The 27,779-nt window shown below is 43.3% G+C and overlaps 1 protein-coding gene across 1 annotated transcript in view; it reads left to right on the top strand.

The window, feature by feature from the left end:
• Nucleotides 1-27,779, top strand: part of LOC137421197 (voltage-dependent N-type calcium channel subunit alpha-1B) — a 394,582-nt gene that overhangs the window by 131,213 nt on the left and 235,590 nt on the right. Inside the window, exons 9-11 of the mRNA XM_078771756.1 lie at nucleotides 883-986; nucleotides 9,895-10,010; nucleotides 23,840-23,893. Coding sequence (XP_078627882.1) covers nucleotides 883-986; nucleotides 9,895-10,010; nucleotides 23,840-23,893 — 274 coding nt within the window. The remainder of the gene's footprint in view (nucleotides 1-882; nucleotides 987-9,894; nucleotides 10,011-23,839; nucleotides 23,894-27,779) is intronic.

The following is a 27,779-nucleotide window of genomic DNA, read 5'->3' as shown; positions in this document are numbered from 1 at the left end:
CCAATCTCCCAATGGTGAAGAATCACTTTAAAAATTATAGTAGCCGGATCCGAATCCGGATCTTCACCAAAATGTAATCATTTTGTGCTTGTCACATACAATACATCTCTGCCAAAATTCGTCCGAATCCGTCCACAACTTTTGGAGATATTTTGTTCACAAACAGATAAACAAAGAAACAGCCGGACAAACAGGGGTGAAAACATAACCTCCATGCACCTTTGGTGGCGGAAGTAATGAAAGAATCACAAAGTTTGAACCAAGATTTTTAAAAAAATAAAATATATATGCTATTATTGATCACAATCAATTTCACTTACCCTGTATAAACTTCCTCCTCACTTTAAGCGGCAATGACGGGAGTTTGGCAAAGATGGCAGAATTTAATGGCCGAGCCTTGCACAAAAATCATTGAAGGATCACGATGTTGTCAAACACGCATGATGGGGCACCTGGTTTAATGTATCGTGACATAGACAAGGAGTCTAACCGCACAGCTCGCTCTGTCGTAGACGATATTCAGGGACGAACAGCAAACGATGGAGCTTCATACTGGGACCATTGATTAATTAATTTCTGTATTGGTCTGAAATTAGTTGCAAAAGGAGATCACAAGATCATTCATTATGTATTGTAATTACAACTTCTTGCTTTTTAAAATATATTCCATATCGCCAAGGATGCTTTGCTTTGTTTGTCAGCATCACGTTTGCCATTACATATCATAGCCTTTGAACCTCGAGCTTTCTTTGTAAAATATTGAATGTCCGATAAATCTCTCAATAAGACCGAAGAGCTAAGATGTTGTTGCATAACGAATTGTTGTGTTTTAATGTACGTGATGCCTTCATTTAATGTTGAGTTCACATTTTCCCTCACCAGGCAGACGATGCATTGGGAAGTACGTGGAACTGGCTTTTCTTTGTTCCGCTCATCATCCTCGGATCCTTCTTCATGCTAAACCTCGTCCTGGGAGTCCTGTCTGGGTAATTGACACTCGTCTATTGCTCCAATCCATATCTCATTCCTATCTCTCACCTTCTTTTTCTCCTTTTTATAATTATTTTTGTATAATTTCATTTATACACTAATAATTGGCATCAAGAAAGCGGAAGTTGGCCTCTCATATTTGCGTTATATCCCACCTCAACATGCTTGTTATAGCACAAAGCAAATCCCATAAAGAGGTGCAGCTGCTTTTGCTGTTGTCAATTGTATTATTTGGTGTTTCTAAAGTGCTTGTGGCTGCTAGAGTTGTTAGGGTTAGTTCCATGCTGTTCTACTGTTCCAGTCTCTCCTTGCCTAACACCAGAGCCATGCGTTGCCAGTGAACAAGTGGAAGCCAGACATTGTAATTCATTTAAAAAGATCCACGTTCCCCACTCTACCTACAACTATCAGCACTCAACCACCATCAACATATGACCATAAATACCAGCAAGCATTTCTCCGAACATACTTAAAGTTGTGGTGCCGTTTTTCAAGTCTCTCTCTGATGAATACTCCCCCACCATGCCCTCACTCATCTCAAATGGCCGTACCTCATACTCTGCTCGAGACAAGGCAGGATGTGCCAACTCTATGTTAACCTAAAAAAAACCTCACCCCCTCATAATAACTGCCATCTTGACTGTGTGCCTCTCACACCTGAGAAGGTACAGAAATCTCTGTCCATCGTCAACTCTTCATCGGTGACAGACATAGTCACGTGAAAAAGTAAGTACATCCCATGTAAAGTTTGGACTTTTTCAACATATTTCAACATACAGCTATTTGATCTTCATTTCAACAATATTGATAGATAAAGGTGATTTAATATAACAAATATCATGAAACATTTACATTTTGTAGTCCATTGTATAATTTAAATCAACATAAATGCAAATTTCGCATGTGGAAAAAGTAAGTACACCCTTGGCTCTAATAGGTGGTATTGCCCCCTTTGGCAGAAACAACCTCAAGTAGGCGTTTCTTATAACTGTCTACCAGTCTCTGACATCGACTGGGAGAAATTTTTGCCCACTCCTCCGTGCAGAATTATTTCAGCTGTGTGATGTCTGAGGGGTTTCTTGCATGCACAGCTCGTTTCAAACCCCCCCACAACATCTCGATGGGATTTAGATCCGGGCTTTGACTTGGCCATTCCAGAACCCTCTATTTCTTTCTTTTCAGCCATTCCTTGGTGGATTTACTGGTATGTTTAGGGTCATTGTCATGTTGCAAGTTCCACCTTCAGTTGAGCTTCAACTTTCCGACAGATGGCCTCACATTATCCTCAAGCACCCCTCTGGTACAATGAAGAATTCATTGTGGATTCTATGATGGTCAGCTGCCCAGGCCCTGATGCAGAAAAGCTGCCCCAAACCATAATATTTCCACCACCATGCTTTACAGTTGGTATCAGGTTCTTGTGGTCAAATGCTGTCTTTGGTTTTCGCCAAACATGTCTTCTGGTACTGTGGCCAAATAGCTCTACCTTTGACTCATCTGTCCAGAGCACATTGTTCCAGAAGTGCTGGTCTTTGCCTAGGTATTCATTGGCAAACTTTAGTGTTGCCCTGATGTTCTTTGTGGACAGCAAAGGTTTCCTCCTGGCACACCTCCCACGTAGATCAAATTTGTGCAGACTCTTTCTCATGGTAGACTCGTGCACTTTGACATCAACAGTGGCAAGAGCTACCTGTAGGTCCCGTGATGACATTTTGGGGTTCTTAGAGACTTCTTTCAGCATCTTGCGGTCTGCTCTCAGGCTGAACTTGCTGGGGCGGCCTGGCCTGAACAAGTTGGCAGTTGTTTGGAATCTTCTCCACTTGGAGATGATCTTCTGGACAGTTGAATGACTGATTTCAAATTGTTTGGAGATCTTTTTACATCCCTTCCCAGACTCGTAGGCATCTATAACCTTCTTTCTGAAGGCCTCAGAGAGCTCTTTTGATCGAGACATGGTGACTCCGCACACTTCAATAACAAAGAGCAAACCAAACAATATCTGAGGTTTAAATAAGACAGGTTCCTCCAAGATCCTCTCTGACGATGTTCTAATCATTTGCACCTCAGCTGGTGCACCTGATTCTAATTTTAGGTATTTGAAGTAGTGATAAATGTAGGGGTGTACTTACTTTTTCCACATGCGAAATTTGCATTGATGTTTATTTAAATTATACAATGGACTACAAAATGTAAATGTTTCATGATATTTGTTATATTATATCACCTTTATCTATCAATATTGTTGAAATACAGATCAAATAGCTGTATGTTGAAATATGTTGAAAAAGTCAAAACTTTACATGGGGTGTACTTACTTTTTCACGTAACTGTAGAATGCATCATTGTCCATGTGATCAGGTCGTGGTCTGCTGCTCTTAATTCTCAGGGTCCGCTCTCTTCAATCTGTCCTCTTTTTGCTGCCTCATGTCTGCTTGGAGGGTCAGCTAACCTGACTCCCATTCACAATGAGGGTGCAAAACAAGATCCTCTCCACTACAGGCCAATGAGCTTACATCCAATTATAAGGAGTAACGGAACCCATCATCCCTGCTGATATCAAGTCTATCCACTTTTCATACAGCTATCCACTATCCACTTTTCATACTGCTATCCACTATCCACTTTTCATACTGCCATCCACTATCCACTTTTCATACTGCTATCCACTATACAACAACAACAACATGCATTTTCAGGCCATTTTCCCTGCTAGAGCGGGGGTTAGCCTTGCGGTCCCCATGACAATCTTCTCCATCTTGCCATATTTTCTGCATCTCTCCTTGTTAACCCCCTTGCCCACATTTCTTCTTCCACCATCTTTAGCCAAGTCTTTCTCGGTCTTCCCTGTCCTCTACTTCCTTCTACATTCATTTCCATCACTCTTCTCAACCAGTCACTTTCATCCTTCCTCAACATATGACCAAACCATCTCAACCTGTTCCTCTTCACAGCATCAATCACAGGCTCTATTCCCATCATCTTTCGCAATTCATCATTTGTCTTCCTCTCTCTCAACGATACTCCGCATATCCACCGAACCATTCGCATTTCCACCCTTTCCAGCCTTCGTTGCTGCTCTACGTTCATTACCCATGTCTCGCTCCCATAAATCATAACACTTCTCACACATGCAGCATACACCTTTCCCTTCAGTTTCAATGACACCCCCCCTCCTCATCAGCACGCCACTCAGTTCCCGAAACTTCTTCCATGCACATCTCACTCTAGCAACCGTTGCCGAGTCTGATCCACCTTCTCCATTCAGCATGTCTCCGAGGTAGCAAAATGTTTTCACACCTTCCAGCTTCACGCCGTCTCCAAGATCCAACTCAACATTTCCTCCATGTGCAGCTCCCTCTGTGCACACTCGGGTGGTCCAAAAAACATTGATCTCTCCGATTTTGATGCTCTACTGGATTATTGCTAGAAATGGTCTAAAACATTCACCCACCAAATATTTTCGCTCAATTCCATCTAGAAACTCATACACACTTCGATTGAAATATGGCGTTTTTCACCAAATTTGGCTAAATGAGAACAATCCAATAGCAACCTAGGTGGAAAAAGTACATACACTATTGTACTAAGCCATTTTGTGGTTCATGACTTTTTGCATGCGCTTGTGCCTGTGAGTGTGAAATCATCATGGTCGAAACATGTTTGACAATGCTTGAAACATGTTTGAAACATGTTCATACATGTCTGACTCATGTTTCGACCATGAGGACTTCACAGGGGTATGTACCATCAATGACATTATTTAGGAAAAAAATATTTCTAAAGTCTTTGTAAGTCATTAAAATTGACCAAAATGACAAATTTATATGTTGAGTGTGTATGAGTTTCTAGATGACTCAGATGCAAAATATTTTTTGGGTGAATGATTTAGACCATTTCTAACAATAATCCAATAGAGCATCAAAATCCAGATAAAAAAGTGCATTTTTTGCATTTTTAGACCACCCTAGTGCACACCTTACATTTGAATGTAGCTGCCACACTGGCTAATGACCCTCTCAGACCACTACATTTTTGATGAACTCACTCAGCGCACATTGTACATTGAATGGAGTTCACTCCGACACCCTTCCTGCACACAGCACATGGCCACTTCCCAGTTCTTTCCACCTCACCACATGCTTTACCACTTGCCACCACCTTCGTCTTTCCTATATTCACCTTCAGACCTTTTGTCTCCATGCATTCCTTCCACTTGTTCATCTTTTCCTTCAGTCCATCCATACTTTCTGCAATCAACACCAGATCATCTGCATACAACAACTCCCACGGTAAACACTCCTTTACGTTCTGAGCCTGCACCTCCATCACAGCTACAAATAGTAGTGGACTTAGTACCGACCCCTGATGCACTCCCACCTTCACCTCAAACTCACCACTGTTCCCGTCCTTCGTCCTTACAGCTGTGCGCGCTCTTTTGTACATTGCCATCACAACTCTGATCAACCATTCTTCCACTTCCAACTTCCTCAATGCCCATGTCAATACTTCGCGTGGAACCCTATCAAATGCTTTCTCCAGATCAACAAACCCAAGAAACAACTTCTTCCTCTTCTCCATGTACTTCTCCTGCAACTGCCTCACAGTAAAGAGCGCGTCTGTCGTTCCTCTTCCTGGCATAAATTCCAACTGCATTTCATCGATCTTCACCTTCTTCCTTATCATCCTCTCCAACACCCTTTCCAATACCTTCATTCCATGCTCCAATAACTTTATCGCTCGGTACGAGCCACACTCCAGAGGGTCACCTTTCCCCTTGTATAGAGGGGCGAGGGTACTCAGTTCCCAATCCACTGGAATGCGACCTTCTTTCACCACCAGATTACAGATCTCTGCCATTCTCTTCACACCCCAACTTCCTGCTGCCTTCAACATATCTCCCACAACTCCCGTCGGCCCTCCCGCTTTTCTACTCTTCATTGCTTTTATCGCTTCCTCAACTTCCCTCTCAGTTATCTTCTCTGCCGGTCCTAAAACTGGGTTACTCTCTATGTTGCCATCCCATTCATTCTCTGTATTCAACAGCATTTCCATATATCTTTTCCATCTTCCTTTAATTCCATCTGGGTCGACAACGATTTGTCCCACTTCATCCTTCAAGCAACTCACCTCCATCACATCACACCTCTTTTTCGCTATCTGCTTTGCAATCCTGAATACCGCTCTCTGACCCTCTTCCGAATCCAAGCGTTCTCCAAACATTTTCCGACGTGCCTCCTACGCCTTTGCTACCTCTTCCTTTGCAGCCTTCTTGGCTGCCTTATAACTTTCATGCTCTGCTTTTTCTGCTCCCATTCCCTTCGCTTTCTGCCACTCCTTGAACTTCTTCCTCTTCTCGTCAATCCTCTTTCCAACTTCATCATCCCACCACCATGTTTCCGAGTGCCTCGGTTGTCCTTTTGTCCATCCACATACCTCACCAACGGCTCCCAACAGACTATCTTTCATTGACATCCAACCACGTTGAAGCTCAACCACATCATCCTCTACCCTACTCAGCCTCTCTTTTAATGCCTCCCTTACTGTCACCTCTTTCAACCTCCACACCTTCATTCACGGTTGGTACTTCACCCGCCTAGCTCTCCTCGCACCTTTCACCCTTATGTCGCAGACAACCAAGTGGTGTTGTGAAACAGCCTCCTCCCCCGGGATCACCTTTGTGTCCCGGAGGTGCCCCCTGTCTCGCCTATGCACCATCAGGTAGTCAACGGTTGTCGTCGACCCACCTGACGTGTATGTAACAAGCTTATTATTCTCTTTCTGGAACTGAGTGTTACAAATCAACAAATCAGCTCCATCAGCAAACTCCAAAATCCTTTCACCTTCTCCATTTCTCACACCATATCCATAACCCCCATGAACTCCCTCAAAACCGTCCATAATCCTTTCCACATGTCCATTTAGGTCTCCTCCTACCACAACAACTTCCTCATCTTTCACGTTTTCCATCAGCTTCTCTATCACACACCAGAACTTGTCCTCCTCTTCATCGCTCCAACCAACCTGCAGAGCATATCCCGAGATGACGTTCACCAAGAGCTTTCCAATCATCATTTTCACCATCATCAACCTCTCACTCACTCTAGTCACACTCACCACACTGTCTACAAACTCCTCAGAAAACAGGACACCAACACCATTCACGCCCTCCAGGCACCCTTGCCACACAAACTTGTATTTCTGTCCCTGCCTACCCTTCACCATTCTCACACCACTTCCCTTCCATCTCGTCTCTTGCACACAACATATGTCCACTCTTCTTCTGACCAATACTTCCACCACTTCTCCTGATCTCCCTGTCATCTGTCCCTACATTCCATGTCCCAAACCTCAGAAACCGATCTCCACTTCGGGCTGTACCCTGCCCATATTTAGTTGTAATTGTCATGGTTCTCTTTTTGAGGCAATGTTTTTTATGGCCGGATGCCCTTCCTGACGCCAACCCTCTTAGTCGCATCTTACGACACGCAGGGATACGGTGTACCTATTCTAACCAGGGTACACACCATACACACTGCTATCCACTATCCACTTTTCATACTGCTATCCACGATCCACTTTACATACTGATATCCACTATCCACTTTTCATATCGCTATCCACTATCTACTTTTCATACTGCTATCCACTTTCCACTTTTCATACTGCTATCCACTATCCACTTTTCATACTGCTTTCCACTATCCACTTTTCATACTGATATCTACTATCCACTTTTCATACTGCTATCCACTATCCACTTTTCATACTGCTATCCATGATCCACTTTTCATACTGCTATCCACTATCCACTTTTCATACTGCTATCCACTATCCACTTTTCATACTGCTATCCACTATCCACTTTTCATACTGCTATCCACTATGCACTTTTCATACTGCTATCCACTATCCACTTTTCATACTGCTATCCTCTATCCACTTTTCATACTGCTTTCCACTATCCACTTTTCATACTGATATCTACTATCCACTTTTCATACTGCTATCCACTATCCACTTTTCATACTGCTATCCATGATCCACTTTTCATACTGCTATCCACTATCCACTTTTCATACTGCTATCCACTATCCACTTTTCATACTGCTATCCACTATCCACTTTTCATACTGCTATCCACTATGCACTTTTCATACTGCTATCCACTATCCACTTTTCATAGTGCTATCCACTATCCACTTTTCATACTGCGACCCACTATCCACTTTTCATACTGCTATCCACTATCCACTTTTCATACTGCGATCCACTATCCACTTTTCATACTGCTATCCACTATCCACTTTTCATACTGCGATCCACTATCCACTTTTCATACTGCTATCCACTATCCACTTTTCATACTGGTATCCACTATCCACTTTTCATACTGATGTCCACGATCCACTTTTCATACTGCTATCCACTATCCACTTTTCATACTGCTATCCACTATCCACTTTTCATACTGCTATCCACTATCCACTTTTCATACTGCTATCCACGATCCACTTTTCATACTGCTATCCACTATCCACTTTTCATACTGCGATCCACTATCTACTTTTCATACTGCTATCCACTATCCACTTTTCATACTGCTATCCACTATCCACTTTTTATGCTGCGATCCACTATCCACTTTTCATACTGCTATCCACTATCCACTTTTTATACTGCGATCCACTATCCACTTTTCATACTGCTATCCACTATGCACTTTTCATACTGCTATCCACTATCCACTTTTTATACTGCTATCCACTATCCACTTTTTATACTGCGATCCACTATCCACTTTTTATACTGCGATCCACTATCCACTTTTCATACTGCTATCCACTATCCACTTTTCATACTGCTATCCACTATCCACTTTTTATACTGCTATCCACTATCCACTTTTCATACTGCTATCCACTATCCACTTTTCATACTGCTATCCACTATCCACTTTTCATACTGCTATCCACTATCCACTTTTTATACTGCTATCCACTATCCACTTTTCATGCTGCTATCCACTATCCACTTTTCATACTGCTATCCACTATCCACTTTTCATACTGCTATCCACTATCTACTTTTCATACTGCTATCCACTATCCACTTTTCATACTGCTATCCACTATCCACTTTTTATGCTGCGATCCACTATCCACTTTTCATACTGCTATCCACTATCCACTTTTTATACTGCGATCCACTATCCACTTTTCATACTGCTATCCACTATGCACTTTTCATACTGCTATCCACTATCCACTTTTTATACTGCTATCCACTATCCACTTTTTATACTGCGATCCACTATCCACTTTTTATACTGCGATCCACTATCCACTTTTCATACTGCTATCCACTATCCACTTTTCATACTGCTATCCACTATCCACTTTTTATACTGCTATCCACTATCCACTTTTCATACTGCTATCCACTATCCACTTTTCATACTGCTATCCACTATCCACTTTTCATACTGCTATCCACTATCCACTTTTTATACTGCTATCCACTATCCACTTTTCATGCTGCTATCCACTATCCACTTTTCATACTGCTATCCACTATCCACTTTTTATGCTGCGATCCACTATCCACTTTTCATACTGCTATCCACTATCCACTTTTTATACTGCGATCCACTATCCACTTTTCATACTGCTATCCACTATCCACTTTTCATACTGCTATCCACTATCCAGTATCCACTTTTCCTTAATTTACATTTGGTGGCGTAATGGTTAGAGCGTCTGTCCAGTTGAGTATGGGAGATCGGCGGTTTGAACCTGACACCAGCTAATCAACAATTTAATGAAAATGAGTGCCTGATTATGACTGATGTAATATAATTTGAGATTGAGTCATTTAATAAAGGTCTTTATTCTTTTATTTATGCAGCGAGTTTGCCAAGGAGAGAGAGCGAGTGGAGAAGCGCACAGAGTTTCTCAAGTTACGCAGACAGCAGCAGGTGGAGAGAGAGGTCAGCGCCTACCTGGAGTGGCTTTGCCGGGCAGGTACACATGTACACTGGGCACAGCATAAAGGAATATGCAATTGCCTCAACTTAAAGGTTTTGCCACCTCCTCTCATTGCCCCCCCCCCTCCACCCCCCCTTGGGCAACATTGATCGACATCTGCGCAACATGTTTTATGTATACATCTCAAAAAGGGATATTTTCAGCACATGACTTGCTCTGCAATACAGCACCTGCATTGCTTAACTCTCACTGCTCGAGATTAAGCTACATTAATAAATCGACAATATTGCTTTTTGTGTTGCAATTTGACCACTTCCTTCACACCATTGTTGTCACCATAGCTTTGTAAGGCCATATACCATGTGCTGAGTTTCCATTATATATACAGTGCGTATCAAAAAAAAGGTAATCCGAATTCAAGTGGTTAATATGCGGTTATTTATTTTGACAATTTACATGTGGTTCACTAATTAAGAGGGGATCCTCAGCTTTGCATTGATACCTTCCATGCATCATTGCTGTCACACATGACCGAGTACATGTTCATTGAAAATGACAAGTTCAAATCGCATTTTTACAAGTTTGGCTAATCGATGCAAGTCAGGATAATTGGCCTTTATGCACCCACACCTTCAACATGTCCACCTCCCCTTTTAACACAAACTCACAGCGGCGGAGCATGCCCTGAACTGCTCGTCTCACCATAGCCGGGTCATTGCGCAAAGCATCCACTTCATGTCGAATACGGCCCTGCAATTCGTCAAGATCACGGGGAGGAGTTACGAACACATTGTTCTTTAAATGTCTCCAAAGGAAATAATCACATGGTTTGAGGTCAGGTAATCTTGGCGGCCATTCCACTGCATGGTTGAGGGTGATGACTCGGTCTCCAAAGAGTTCCCTGAGTCGATCTCGGACAGCGATAAGACGATGTGCTGGGGCGCCGTCTTTGGCCCACCAGAGATATCTGAAGACACCATGAACCTGTCACTCAAAGTTCTCCTCCAGCTGCGGTAAAACTTCATCATTGATCATCTGCAGATACCTGTTACCATTGACATTCCTTTGAAAGAAAAATGGTCTGATCACCTGACCACTTTCACAAAGTCTCAACCAAACAGTCCACTTTTGTCGATTCATGTTGGTGTCAAAATTAAATTCTGGGGGTTGTCCTGTCGGTGCATATTCAAGAACATTATGGGTATTGATCTTGCCGTCCATGGCGAAAGCAGCTTCGTCGCCGATAACGAGATACCGCAGGAAATTGACATATACTTCGCAACGTGCTATCAACCATCCGGCAAGCACCAGCCTCCTGGCAAAATCCCCTAGCGTAAGTTGATGCCGGATGTGAATCCGATATGGATGTTGGTGGAGGTCCAGTCTTGTGATTCGGTTGAATGTTGCCGAAGGCAATCCCGACCCATTTCGTCTTGCGCTGGTATCCCTAGGATGCTCCAATACTTGCTGCTTTACTGCTGCAATGTTCATTTCCGATCGCCCAGTGTGCCTCCTACCAGAATTCCCCTTGTTGCGGTTGAGGCTAGTGCCATGCTCTTGGTATTTTCTAACATTCGCCCAGATGGTTTTGGCTGCTGGAGGCTCCCGTTCTGGGAAACGTTCCCTGAACGCATCACGAGTTCGCTGCAAACTAACAGTTTAGTGAAAGGTTGTAACCACGAAGGTCCGCTGTTCAGTCGTAAGTTGAACCATCTTTTCAATGACTCAGACTGTCTCTAAACCCATACACTGTATGCGCATCTTAAATACCCATCTTAAACAAGGGATGACGCATCCGACGATTACCAGACCAGGTTAACAATTTTACATAATCAACTTGGCAGTCGACAAGTAATGCGTCCATTTCAAACTGTCTTGCACCGATTAGCCAAACTTGTAAAAATGCGATTTGAACTTGTCATTTTCAATGAACATGTACTCGGTCATGTGTGACAGCAATGATGCATGAAAGGCATCAATGGAAAGCAGAGGATCTCCTCATAATTGGTAAACCACATGTAAATTGTCAAACTAAATAACCTTTGCATATTAACCCCTTGAATTCGGATTACCTTTTTTTTGATACGCACTGTATAGTTATTATTTCAGACATTTTCTTGTACATTTTTTCCCTACAGAAATGACCGACAGGGGGAGAGAGGCGGGGGGGGGGGGGGGGTGTCGTTTTTATCCTCATTATTATTTTTCAATTATTATTACTATATATTTTCAATTATTATTACTATTATTATTGTTAATATTAATATTATGCGATTGTCATTATTATTGTTGTTACTACTTTTTTTTATTGGAAGCGTCCGTGCAAAAACGCCACTGCCAGTTAGCTGGGATAGACCTTATGGTGTTCTCAATCCATCGGATCACCCTCAGCACGCTGCTTCTGTAAACATCTCGAGTTTATTGGGAGTTCACACAAAGCACACCGAGTCCATGAAAATCAGAGAGCAAAGAGGAAGAACATGCAAGCGACCAACGCACAACCGAGCATGCACGGGAAGGCGTCAGATGACGTCACGTCCTAAACAGTAAAACAAGAACAACCAATATTGGCTCACGATAACGATGAACGAGCATCTGCTATCTATATACATCTTGACATGGCATTTTTCCAAGATGCAAGAAGGCAATAAGAGATGTGAATTCCTCTGGAATTTTTGCAGTCTAGTTTTTCAAATGAGGTGAAAGTCGCCTCTCAAGCGCCACTCGTAATACCGGATCCCTCCACTACCAGGAGTGGCGTTACACCATACATATTTACTTAGAAAATTTGCATCGGCCCCACCTTTGGAACCTCTGGGTGAAAGGTGGAGGGAGGGCGCAAACGAAGTAGCTGCAACCTTTGTCCTATGCCCCTTAGACCCCTGGCTGATTTGGTTGAGAGTGGATAAGTATCAACCGAATGTATCAGCCACAAACGTACAGATAAAAAGTATGACACGGAGTGATGCACTGTGATGTATGTAAATAAATATATTTTGAAGGAATTTGGCTTCACAATGAATGAAATGAATGAATGATCGTTTTAAGGCCATTTTCCCCGCTAGAGCGGGGGTTAGCCTTGCGGGCCCCATGACAATCATGTAGTCCATGGGCTGGATAGACCCACCATGCACCCCCCCCCAGATTCCTCACCCACTGGTATATTTTTGTCCATTAGGGTCTCCTTGATGAAAAAAAAGATGTTAACAAGGAAAATGTAGGGATGGACTTTATGTTATCACCCTATTTTCATAGGTACCCCCTAGACGACATTTTGCGATTTTTGAATATTTAATTTAAGGGGGTATGGTTACTTTTTTGGCTAGTATGTCAGTATCAACAATCTGATCATTACAATTTATATATCATTTAAAAGGTAATTGAATTACCTCTCCAATGGTGTATTAATATTTCAGCTACCACCACTACTCATACATCGACAACCGTTCGAAGTGAATATATATCGACAAGTCTCATAAAACATCGAAAATATCCCCTCGTATACCAAAACATATTTTTAAATATTTTTCAAAAACAGTTACATGCTATTAATGAGTATTTATAAGATGGAAACACATACAAGAAGATAATCAAAACATATTTTGACTTTCAGATTATTATAAGCCTCAGGAAAATGTGAAAAACCAAGATGGCCGCCAAATCGTCATACAAAAATCTGTAAATTCTCATATTTTCCCTCTCAGATGAGATACATACATGAATGAAAGTTCCTTTTGTATGTTTTCAGACCCAAGGAATCCATTTCCACCAATGTGTTTAGTAAATAAGTACAACTTATCAAGATGGCAGCCATGTCCAATTGAAAATTGCTAAACATCAATTATGTTTTAACATTTTTGTACCATAGTGAAATTATCGTTACAACAATGAAAGGTTGTTTTGTACAGTTTATGACCGAATCCTATTTTTGTATCATTTCAGGTATATGTTCCATAACGATGTGTAGCCCGTGATCAAGATGAAACAGACTAAAAGACGCAAATGTGAACAAGACCGTGGAGATGACCCTGTAGATCAGCCTGATATCTGTCATCCATTTCACAGACTCTTCGCCGGAAAATTTCACTTACCTTACACAAGAAAGACTCGACAAGCTTCAAGAGATTTGCAAAAAACGACTCTCACAAGCAGCGACGTCTCCGTATCGCATGCCCGATGTCTGTTCCCAGGTTCCAGACACACTCACAAGTCGGCATGGTTACCACCGTCGATGCTATCAAAGGTTCACCATGAACCTCAATCGCTTATGCGGAGCTTCCTCTGTAGATGAGCCCAGTACATCTCGATCTGGTACATCTCGGCCAACAAGACGTTCATCCGACGACACAGACAAAGTTATCTTCCAGCCTGACTGCATCTTCTGCAACAAGCAAGGACGAAAAAAGGTCAAGCAACATGGAAGCTGGACCACCGAGGCGACATGGAAGTTTGAGTTTGGCGGTGGCGAAAATGTCTTGAAAGTGGCAACGAAAAAGTCGGACGATGACATGTTGCGTCGCATCAAGGGATACGATCTATTTGCAAGTGAAGCCCGCTACCATCAGTCATCCGAACCAAATACATCCAGGATCCGTCGTATTGGCGCAGCGACAATGTGGAAGCGAAAGAAGAACAACAAGACATGAGTATGGCTCATCACAATGCATTTTCAACAGTGTGCGCCATTGTCGATGAGCAGATCATAACTAAGAATGAGGTTCTACGCTTAGACTACCTGAAGGATGCCTATGTCGATGCTCTTAACAAAACCCAGTTCCCCAACACCAACTATAGAGCCGAGAATCTCAAATCTAAACTAGGACGCCAATATGTCGATGATATTTCCTTTGTATTGCTTAGAAGCAAGGCCAGTCGTCAGTTTGGGACATACCTAGTATATTACACTAGAATTTGTACGAGTGATGCCGTACGTCGCGCGTATATACTAGGTACGGCCGACAACACTAAAGATGTGGCCATAAGCATGAGATCATCAATACTGTGCGCCTATAGAGAAGCAGAACAACTGAAATGGCCACCCACTGCAAGATATCTAGAAGAAAGTCTCGATAATGTCATCCCATCAGAATTGAACAGGTTTCTGTATATCTTGCTGACAGGAACACACAAAGGAGAATGTTCTGTCCGAGTTTCTGGATTGGTTACGTCAATCGGACAAGATCTTTGCAGAGCTGTAACAAATGGTCAATGGAAGATGCCCAAGCACATCTTACTTTGTATGGCACTGCGCCACATGTTTAGAAGCGCTGAACTGACGACTCTGTTGAATCGATTTGGACACTCCGAAAGCTACAGCTTTTCACTGGAACTGGAAACCGCATTAGCGACTATGCTTCAGCGCTCATCAGCACTGCTTCCCATGCAAATCAACAGGAATCCACCCGCACGTTCAACCTTCCATTCTGATTTTGGCAATTTCGATCAAAATACTGCATCCGGATCTATACATACCAGCCATGGAATCATGCTGCAGGAAGTCGGGCCATCTTCTGTATCCACATCGCAACCAGAACGTGCACCACAACCAAAGGAAGTGAACCCTCCAGAGCAGGACATCTCACAGAGAAGCAGAGAAAGATCGTTGACAATAGAGTCTGCTCCTCTTCTAGACTGCTATGTAACCCAGAGAAAAAGCCCACCATACAATATCCGCAGATGGGAATGTGTAGACTGAGAAGCAGCTCAGAAGAAAACTGTTCATCAAAACATGCTCTGGGTACTTGCAAGGCTGCATAGTGACAGGTCAAATCAAGCAGTATCAGGTTGGGCTGGATATGTATCGACAACTGGAGAGAAGCCAACCAAGACCACAACCATGACTACTATCCAGTGATCAAATGTCCAATAACAGAGTACAGGGCAGTCCAAGAGTGCCTCAGGTACTCCGAAGAAGCTTCGAAAGAAGTTGGACAACAGTACGTCATAACGACTTTTGATTTAGGAGACTGCATGAAAGCGTACCCACTCTGCATGAAAGCGTACCCAAATTACCAATTTTTAGTTGTTATTGTGCATAGTCGACATGTTTTTAACCATAATATGATCCATTAAGGTGTCGACAGGGTTGTAAAACTTCCATATCACTCACTCACTCACTTTGTATTTTGTTTTGATTTCCGTGGGTGATTAAATATTGTATCCCCCGGACGAAAGTCGGGAACACCATGGTTTAGGGTTACGCGGCGTCTGAGAGATTTCCTTGCGACCGCTCTGCAGTCTGCAAATGTGAACATGGTGAATGGATTTTGATCATATTTGGTATTAATCATGGTTACGAAAGGTTACGAAACATAGTTTTGTATTTGTTATTTTAGTACTGCATATTATTATGATCAATTATCACCAATGTTTAACAATTTTCAATTGGACATGGCTGCCATCTTGATAAGTTGTACTTATTTTCTAAACACATTGGTGGAAATGGATTCCTTGGGTCTGAAAACATACAAAAGGAACTTTCATTCATGTATGTATCTCATCTGAGAGGGAAAATATGAGAATTTACAGATTTTCGTATGACGATTTGGCGGCCATCTTGGTTTTTCACATTTTCCTGAGGCTTATAATAATCTGAAAGTCAAAATATGTTTTGATTATCTTCTTGTATGTGTTTCCATCTTATAAATACTCATTAATAGCGTGTACCTGTTTAAAAAAAATATTTAAAAATATGTTTTGATATACGAGGGGATATTTTCGATGTTTTATGAGACTTGTCGATATATATTCACTTCGAACGGTTGTCGATGTATGAGTAGTGGTGGTAGCTGAAATATTAATAGACCATTGGAGAGGTAATTCAATTACCTTTTAAATGATATATAAATTGTAATGATCAGATTGTTGATACTGACATACTAGCCAAAAAAGTAACCATACCCCCTTAAATTAAATATTCAAAAATCGCAAAATGTCGTCTAGGGGGTACCTATGAAAATAGGGTGATAACATAAAGTCCATCCCTACATTTTCCTTGTTAACATCTTTTTTTTCATCAAGGAGACCCTAATGGACGAAAATATACCAGTGGGTGAGGAATCTGAGGGGGGGGGGGGGGGGGGTGCACGGTGGGTCTATCCAGCCCATGGACTAATGATTCCCTGTTTGAGGCAATGTTTTTATGGCTGGCTGCCCTTCCTGACGCCAACCCTTGGTCACGCTCTTACAATGCGCAGGGATACGGTGTACCTAGTCTAAACCGGAGTACACACCGTGATCATTCATCCCAGAAAGCTGGTACTCAATTTGCCGACCTCGGAAGGATGACAGGCTGAGTCAACCCCCCTGGCGTTAATTCAGCGATCGACCGGGATTCGAACCCAGGATCCTAGGATCCCAAGCCGGCACCCTAACCGCTAAGCCAACACCAGGCTTCACAATGTTGGTAACTATTTCCCATGATCACGTTTTATTTCCCTTAATGCCTACGTGCTGAAAAATAAGATGGCGGCAAATCATATGACAAAAAGCTGGCTGGGTGGTGTCTTGAATCATTATGGAATTGCTGATTAATGAAAGGATGAAGACTATTGAAATTCCTATAGGAGGCTGGACATTAGGGTGATGATTGCCTGCTAATGTTAGTTATGTTCTTGGTTATAATCAATACTCCAGGACAAATATGAACTATTCATGTATTACAAATGATTGCAGAGAGTTGCCTTCTGATTGTGAAACATTTGTCTTTTCAAACTCTCTTGGCTATATTCAATGGGCTCGTTCCAATTTTTTTTTTTTTTAACAGATGTGCATTTTTTCCATGGGTTATTGTACATGTTTCATAAAGGAGGTCATTGTTTCTATGAGGCGGGACACTACAAAATGACGAAGCAGCTGAATCAACAATACTTGAAAATAATCTCGAGTCATACCGAGCTAAATACCTCACCTGTGACAAAATAATTGGTGGAATAGAATAATAAATAAAACAAAAGCAGGTTAGGTGACAACATAATTAGAGGGGAGTGAAATGAAAAGACGACAGGTATGGAAGGCAAACGTGCGTGCAACCAGAATCGCTTCATTCGGTTTTCAAAATGAAAACAAAATATTATGTTAGACAAATATGTTTACAATTATGTTGGACAAATATGTTGAAAATATGGACTTTAAAGTTATATTTCAATTTTCAAAATCATTAAGTATACAATTTAACAGGATAGATAGCAAGTTATATTTCAATTTTCAAAATCATTAAGTATACAATTTAACAGGATAGATAGAAAAATTGCATAAAGCTTTAGTTTTAAAAAATAATAATGATAACAACAAACAACAACAGGCATTTTAAGGCCATTTTCCCTGCAAGAGCGGGGTTTAGCCTTGCGGTCCCCATGACATCTTGAAAATTGAAAATAATAATGATGACAAACATTTTTCAAATCTGAAATTTTGGGGAATCTTTTTTGCTCCAAAGCTCATTTAGTGAGGGAGTATTGACAGGTTGTACAAAAAAAATGCACTTTAAGGATTGTCAGGTCAAAGATAACGTATGCATAAATAAAACAAACAAACAAGGACAGATACATTCAAAGTCTTCCTTGTTAACAAAGATCCTCGATCTCGCGAGATCTCGAAGACGGTGGGAGGGATTTTCGAAGCTCCACACGGTCTCCACGTTTTTCGAAGTTAAGTCTGTTCACAATTGTATTTTGTCGAAACTGTATTTATCTTTCGGTGTGTGAAGTTATTGTGTGCAACTTTGGTTGTTTCTCGGTGTTTATCTTTCATAAATTGATCGTCTGTTTGCCGTGTCGTGTCTTGAGGCCTTGTACAGTGTGCACTGTACAACCTTGAGGCTTTGTTTTTCTCTCAGCGGTCCGTCGTTTGTGATCCAATAACTTTCGTTCTCTGTATTCCCAGGCTTTTCACCCATAGCCTACTTCCTTGTGTAAATCTCAACTCAAAAAAAACAAAAAAAACAAAAAAAAAACATTTCCTTCTCTGTTCTCATTCGTTTATTCATTCTTATTCGTTCGTTCGTTCTTCGACCACGTGTTTCTCCCCCATTTCCCCAGATAGTTTTCACTCATTAACCTTCAATGTTTACACTTTCCCCTCAAGTTATGTATTCCGTCATATTTTATAACACCTTTTTCTTCTTCTTCTTTAAAAGGCTGCTTTCGACTTGCTCACCAAATCAATTCATCCCAAAAAAAATATCCATCTCCTATAGTGCCTTTTTTCTACATTCCCTAAACTCTCCTGCACTCCATCCTCCATCCAGCGTCCTTAAACGTATTTTTAACTCGAAGGTCACAAGAAACTCATTTTGCAATAAATGTTCGTTTCCCATAAATCGTACACTTTCAAAAATCCAATCTCACCCCTCCCCTCCAAATCTTCCCCATAACCCCTCCCCTCCAAATCTTCCCCATCACCCCTCCCCTCCAAATCTTCCCCATCACCCATCCCTTTCAAATCTCCCCCCTTGCCCCCTCCCTCCTAAACTACCCCCTCACCCCTCCCCGCCAAGACGCCCCCTCGCCCCTCCCCTCCTAGACTCCTGCCTCACCCCTCCCCTCCAAATCTCCCCCATATCCCATCCCTTTCAAATCCCTCCCCTTGTCCCTTCCCTCCCAAACTCCCCCCTCACCCCTCCCCTTCAAATCTCCCCACCCTCATTGCTTCTCAATTTCCCCCCTCTCACTCCCCCTCCTCAAAGCGTCCTCCCCGCTTCTTCCCCCTTCAAACTCTCACCTCCATCTCCCCCAACCTTCTGCCTCGCTCTTCCCCCTCCTCAAATAACACCTCATTGTGGCTCACCCAATCACCATCAAACCTTTTGTCCGCCCCATCCTTCCCTTTCTCCGAGCTATTCTGAAATCTCTGACACACCTTCAACAGCTCTCCCTATCTCTTCCACCTCTTCCACATCTTACCCTACCCCTCCTCCCCCCTGTTCTGTATCTGATGCTCCCCCTTCCTCTTCATTAACGGTATGGACCTCAAACATCCGGGGCCTTCGTTCAAACTTAACTGATCTCTCTATACAGGTTGCTTCTGTCAAACCAGACGTGATCTGCTTAACAGAAACTTTCCTCCTTTATGATGTCTCTGATTCCATAGTATCTCTCCCGGGCTACTCCCTCCTCCGGTATGATAGACCTGAGCCTCGTCCTGGAGGCGGGGTTGCTATCTTTATCAAAAACTCTCTTCCTCACTCGCCCTGCACTGCACTCTCTCCACCTCACCCCCAGGAATACCTCTGGCTACGGCTTCCCCTTCGCTCCCACCTCTTGTTCATATGTGTGTTGTACCGTCCACCAAACAGTGATGACTCCATCTACATCTCGCTGTCTGATGATATGGACCAACTTCTATCTACTCATCCCAACTCTCTCTTCCTCATATGTGGTGATTTCAATTGTCACCATGCCAGTTGGCTGGGTGTGGGTACCTCTCTCACCAGCCATGGCTCTTCAGCAAAGGATTTCTGCGACTCACTGGGACTGACACAATCTGTCAATTTCCCGACCCGGATCTCAGTCAACGGAACATCTTTTCTTCTGGACTTGGTTATGACTAACTTCCCTGAAAATGTCTGCTGCTCTTCTTCTGCTCCGATCGGATCATCTGATCATGTCCTTGTTAAAGTGGACATCTCTCTGACCATCCTCAGGGAGCCTGCTCAGCGTCGACGAGTCTGGCATTTCACTCAGGCCAACTGGCACGGTCTTCAAGCAGCCATCAATCATCTGGACTGGTCTCCCATCTCTACCACCTCTGACATCAACTCATCCTGGGAATTCTTCCAAAGTAAATTGCTCTCTCTCATGCACAGATTTATCCCATCTCGTCTTCAGTTGTCATACCCTTCCTCCCGTCCATGGTACACGGAATCTTGTGGTGAGGCTGTTGCCCAGAAACAACTTGCCTTCGTCTCCTGGAAAGCAAATCCAACGGAAGGAAATCTCATTTCCTTTCACAAAGCCCGAAACAAGTGTGTGTCCACCCTCAGGAGAGCCAGGAAACAATATCTCTCCATTCTCAAGACCGAACTCTCTTATCTGTCTCCCTCTTCCAAATCCTGGTGGCGTCTGGTCAAATCCGTTTCTGGTGTTTGTTCCCCCTCCATCCCCTCCCTTACCTCAAACGGCTACACAGCTGACTCCGCACGTGAAAAAGCTGAATGCCTCAACTCTGTGTTTGCCTCTAAATCTTGTGTCCCAAACCCATCCCTCTCTGTACCCACCATACCCAGTCGTACCCTGCTGCTCCTGGACTCCGTGTCCTTTCCTCCTGACAAGGTGGAAAAGTTTCTGTCAACCCTCGACTCTGATTCTGCAACTGGACCCGACGGCATCAGCCCACGGGTCCTAAAATCCTGCTCTGCTGCTCTATCTCACCCTCTCTCTGTTCTCTTCACCCTCTCTTTTGCTCAAGGTCAACTGCCATCTGCTTGGAAATCAGCCAACATCACCGCTTTGCACAAAAAAGGTGCAAAAACAGATCCTAGCAACTACAGACCAATCAGCCTTCTCCCAATTATCAGCAAAGTCATGGAATCCATCATTGCTTCGGATATGAAATCTTTCCTCTTCTCCAATGGCTTGATCTCTGATCATCAATTTGGTTTCAGACCAGGTCACTCTACTCTGGACATGCTGCTTCTGCTGTCTCAACAATGGATGGAGGTCCTCAATGCCAAACAGGAAATTAGAGCTGTCTCCCTCGACATATCACGTGCCTTCGACACGGTCTGGCACCCCGCTCTGCTCACCAAACTCTCCTCCTTTGGTATCCATGGAAATCTCCACGCATGGCTGGCGGACTTCCTCTCTAGTCGTCGTCAACGTGTGGCCCTGAATGGGTTTCTCTCATCTCCTCTTCCTGTTCAGGCTGGAGTTCCCCAAGGCAGTGTTCTGGGCCCCGTGCTTTTTCTGGTCTTCATCAATGATCTCTCTGACTCTCTGGAAAATCCTCTGTATCTCTTTGCTGATGACTCCACTCTCTGCCGCTCCATTCCTCTTCCCTCAGATCGGCAGTCTGCTGCCTCCTCACTCTCTGAAGACCTGGACAAAATCACAGACTGGTCAAACAAGTGGAACATGTCTTTCAATCCTGACAAATCTCACACTCTTACTATGTCTCTCCGAAAAGATCGACTGGACAACCCTCCCATCTACTTTCTCAACAATCCTCTCCAAGAAGTTCTGTCGCTCAAGATTTTGGGTCTCACTATCTGCCATGATCTTTCTTGGGAAAACCACATTTCCAAGCTGGCCTCCAAAGCCAGTCGCCGACTGGGCATCCTCCGTCGTGCGAAGTCCTTCCTCGGCACACCTGAGCTCCTCACCACATACAAGGCTTTCATCCGCAGCTCAATGGAATACTGTTCTCCCCTATGGGCCGGTGCTCCTGCCTCACACCTAGCTCGGCTTCACGCTGTTGAAACCAAAGCTTTCAGAATTATTGGAATCTCCCGCGATGAAGCTATCTCTGAGGGCCTTTCACTCACTCACCGCAGGCAGGTAGGTGGTCTTTCTGTCTTCTACCGACTCCTCTCCGGCCTTGCACCCCCAGCTCTCTCTGTGCTCTGTCCCCCAAATATTCCTACAGGTCGCACAAGATCTGCCAGCAACCCTCTGATGGTTAAACTGCCGAAATCTCGGCTCTCTGCTCACCTTCACTCTTTCATTCCTCTTTTCTCCCGCCTCTGGAACAAACTCCCTCACTCCCTTCAATCCCACTCCTCCCTCCAGGTCTTTAAAACAGCTGTTCACCACCATCTCTTATCTTCCCCCATCCAAAACCTTGATCTTTTCTACCCCCGCTAATTCACCCCAGATCCACCTTGTTTGAATTGAAATTCCAACTTCTTTCCTGGAAGTCCTGGCAGTGTCCATATGTTTTATACCTCTCCCACCGCCCCCTTCCCATGCCCCCCCCCCCCCCAAAGCCCTCGCCCTCTCTCAGATCTCTCGATGTCTCCATGTCTCTCGGTCCCTGCTCTCAAATGTTGTGTTTGTGTCCTTCCCCCTCTCTCCCCATCTTGTCTACCGCTCCCGATGTTATATGTTTTATGTGTCGGCTCCCCAATGCCAAGTAAATAAATAACATCCTCTGGTGCGCGGAAATTGTCGGGGCGCTTTCGGCACCCAGTGATACCGCCGTGCAGCACATAGAGACGGTATTGGGAGGGAGAGGTGTGCAAGAATTGATTGATTCATTGTGCAATTAAAATAAAGAAATAATAATCATATCATAATTTATATATTAATCAATTGGCAAATAGCATACCTAAACTACCACTGTTTCATTATCTCAAAGGACCTGTAACTTTTTGAAAATGAATTAATTATGGCATTAATCGAATAATTAAATAATTAATCGATTAATCAATACATCAAAAATACCCTTTACAGTTAAATCACTTGGTCATTGTCGTGTCCAAATATCAGCTTCCTAGCTCAAAAGGTGCCTGAGATATTGCCCAGAAAAGAAAGGACATAAATAAGTGCCTTTAATTAATTGTTAATAATTAAGTCATTAATCAATTGATTGATTAATCAAAAAAACCAAAAATATCATTTTACCAAAGCACATGCTCACAATTGTGCCCAAATTTCAGCTTCTTAGTTTGAAGGATGGCTGAGATATCGCCTGGACAAACAAACGAGAAAGCAAGAAAGAAACCGGAGTGAAAACTGAGTACTCACTTTCAGCACGTGTCATTGCCAGGCCCCCTTCGGTGCCTGGCGATGACGTCATGCAGCGCCTAGGGATGGAATAGGACAGGTGTATAATTGTATATATCAGTCGGGGTGTATAATTTGGGGATATTATCATAGTAATTTATCATCCTTTTCAAAGACAAAACTGAACTGCTTTGTGTGTTTCAGAGGAAGTCATGTTGACAGAGCAAGAAACAACGGATGGAAGATCAGCACTTGATGGTAAGTTCACCTTCTCTTTATCCAAGAAGCAGACTTTTGCGATGACACTATCGGTATATAAAATAAAACGTAGTTATAGTATAATTATGGATTGACATTTATCGCAATGTATCATTCTTTAGTAACTGATACCAAACCACATTCATTATTCCTGTGGATATTGGAAACTTTGGCTGATGTAAGCTGCAAATTTTTATTTATCTTAGGATATTATATAAGCAACATGAAAGAAACGATGAACTTGACTTCACATGCTTTGTACATCTTTTCCTATGGTTTCACAAGTTTACCATTCATTCATTCAGATATGTATATATATATATATATATATATATATATATATATATATACATACATATATATATATATATATATATATATATATATATATATATATATATATATATATATATATATATATATATATATATATACATACATATATATATATATATATATATATATATATATATATATATATATATATATATATATACTGAAACGCAAAAGAAACTTACCACCTTTGAAACCTTTAAATATCAACAATAACACTGCGTGTAGTAAATGTGTGAACTTATTTGTGGACAATAGTGTCCTCGCTGTCAGACAAAACGGTCACGGATGGTCACTTGAACCTTCAATGGTCACTTCATAGCACAGCTGTTGAACAGCCGTTTTGACTGTCACTGATTAGCCAAGGGGTACGGGATGATTTCAATGAGCTGCACGTGATGTCTTGATATTGGCTTTAAAAAGGCCAGTGCAAAATGGGCATTTTGACCGAAAAATTTGACCATTTTGACCATTTTGACCAACTTCAAAAAGACCGAAAATGCAAAAGAAACTTACCACTTGTTTGAAATGTAATAAAATTGTAACAGTTCAAAATAAAACAAACCAACAATTGCTAATTGAAACATTGGCATTTTATTGATGACATGTCAAGTTTTTGACCAAGATACACCATCTCATCAGTTTGTTCTACAGTACAGAACAGCACAGGGTGCAATGTCAGTCCCCTTTCAATAGCGTGTATGGCCACCATTGTTTTGAATACAGGCAGTGCATCGTCGGCGTATACTGCCTACCAGTCTTTGGATGGATTGCTGCTGGATTCTGTCCCACTCAGTCCTCAATGTCTGAAGCAGCTCTGCCCGTGTCCTGGCCCTGCCAACTACGCGTCTCCCAAGCTCATCCCACAGGTGCTCTATGGGATTCAGGTCAGGGGAGAGCGCAGGCCACTGCATGGTGTTGATGTTCTCGCCTTGGAGAAATGCAGTGGTAAAGCGAGCAGCATGGGGACAAGCGTTGTCATGCTGAAAGGTTATCAGTTCTGGGTGGTCTAGCAGGAATGGCAGCAGATGAGGTCGCAGGATGTTATCCACATACCGCTGGGCGTTAAGATTCCCATCCACAACCACCAGTGGCGTCCTGTACCGGCCTGATGTGGCTGCCCACACCATCACACTTGGGCCACCCCACCTGTTGGCTTGACACACGCAACAATCGGCATATCGCTCGCCAGTTCTTCTCCAGACACACTCACGCCCATCAGGACTGTCCACACAGAACCTTGACTCATCGCTGAAAGCGACCTCGTTCCACTGCACCAAGGTCCACCGCTGATGCTGCTGGCACCATCTCTGACGGTTGCGGCGATGGGCAACCGTCATCACGGGGCCTCTGTATGGTCTTCTGGCAGTCAGACCATAGTCATGCAGTCGTCTTCGTGCAGTATCATTGGAGATCCGTGGGTTTGCACGCCCTGGAGTTTCTGCCGCAGTGCGGGATGCTGGACGGAATCGATCCCGCAGGTGACTTCGGACCATCTGCCTGTTCTGCCTTGCAGTGGTGACTCTTGGCCTCCCTGATCGAGGTCTGTCATCTGCAGAGTTGTGGAGGGTGTCTCTGTCCACCAGGGCCGATATCGTCTGGTGTGAACAGCCAAGGCGACGTGCCACCTCACGGTAGCTCAGTCCGCCTTGCAGCATGCCCAGGGCACGCTGCCGTTGATCCCTTGACAATCGTGGCATGTTGATTGAAATGCCCATTTTGCACTGGCCTTTTTAAAGCCAATATCAAGACATCACGTGCAGCTCATTAAAATCATCCCGTACCCCTCGGCTAATCACTGACAGTCAAAACGGCTGTTCAACAGCTGTGCTATGAAGTGACCATTGAAGGTTCAAGTGACCATCCGTGACCGTTTTGTCTGACAGTGAGGACACTATTGTCCACAAATAAGTTCACACATTTACTATATGCAGTGTTATTGTTGATATTTAAAGGTTTCAAAGGTGGTAAGTTTCTTTTGCGTTTCAGTATATATATATATATATATATATATATATATATATATATATATATTGTTACGGTCCGTGGATAAGGATGTTGTTTGCCGAGCGGAGGCACCGCGGCCGAACAGTTACCCCGATTAACCCTTCCCGAACGTTGGCTGGATCGTGCCACAGATATTCAATATGGAAAAGACAAAAGCGACACGGATGTGAAGAAGAAGAAGAAGACGAAAAAAAGGTTGAAAATACTACTAAATTTATTTACTATTTACAGGCTCAAAAAAACCAAGGAGAAGGAAAGATAAGAAAATAATATACAGAAGCTTTTAGAGACACAGTGAAAATTACTAGCTTATCTAAACAGGCTTAACTAAATCCCCAGGGACAAAACAAACAGAACAAACTCACGTACACGAATGGGGAACTTGCAGGCAGGACTGACAGGAGGTGGGTGGCTGGAGGGGAAGGAAGGCACAGAGCTGGCTGGAGCTTGATCCCGCACGGGACGTCGGGCTGGACCTCGACGGCCGCCGATGCCACCGATCCTGTCGTGTGCGCGGGGTAACGGGTCGGAGCTGCTTGGTGGATCCAAGCCAACGCTGCTGGTGGGGGGTCTGGCGTGACGGGTTCTCTCTCCCTCTCTCACTAACTCCAGGACTCTTTCTCTCTCTCTTTGGTCCAATCACTCCTCACCACCGACAACTCAACGCAACTACTGACCACTCAACGCAACCACTGACCACCACTGACGACCAACCCAGCTCTGACCAAAACCACACAACTCAGCTCTTCACAACTTCTTGCGCGCGCGCCTTTATAGCGCCTCCGGCGATTAAGCCGCCGGCTTTCAGGACACGCCCATCGGTGTGCTCACCTCGGCCCTGGTTGGTCGCGCGACCCTCTGGCTCCGCCCTTGATGACGACGGGCGGGCACGCCTTTCTTCCCCGACCCGAGCACATGTTCAATGGTGGTTTTGGGGCGAAAACAACTCACAGCTGTAACAAACTGGCAAACTGCCCAGTGCAGTTGGCAATGGAGACTTGGAGGGGAGGTAGGTGGAAATTGAGGCTTGGCAATGGAAGTTTTGGGAGTGGGAATGGGGAATGAAGGGAATCTATCTATTTTCTCTTGGTGCAATGGAGTGTCATTTTAATGGAAGACAAAGCCTTAACCTATACACAGAATAAGGATATAAGCTACTGAACAAGGGTATTATAGTGTCCTTCAATGTATGCTTTATGGAATTAACTACCGGAACACCCTTTGACCTTTACACAACACTGGAGGCAGGAGGGGCCAGAATCAAGCAATGTTACACAACAATTTACCACAATACAACACAATAAAAAAAATTACAATCCTCATATCCGCAACACTGCACCCTCCTCCTCTTAGGCACTTCCCGGGCCTATAACTTTAACTTAGTGTGACACGTAGGTGTAGTTCCCTCTACTTTTAACCTGACCCTGAGTGTGACAGTTTTAAAACATAAATAAATATGTCCCGCTGCTCCATTGCACCCTGCCTAACAGACTCACGCCCACAGCTAACCGAATTGCGGAATGGTCTTCAAACTATACATTGACGG

The sequence above is a fragment of the Myxine glutinosa genome, chromosome 2 (assembly GCF_964187855.1).
Source record: "Myxine glutinosa chromosome 2, kmMyxGlut1.1, whole genome shotgun sequence".
In the NCBI taxonomy this organism is placed as follows: domain Eukaryota; kingdom Metazoa; phylum Chordata; class Myxini; order Myxiniformes; family Myxinidae; genus Myxine; species Myxine glutinosa.
Note: the sequence above shows the minus strand (reverse complement) of the source record. Positions and strands in the feature narration are given on the sequence as shown.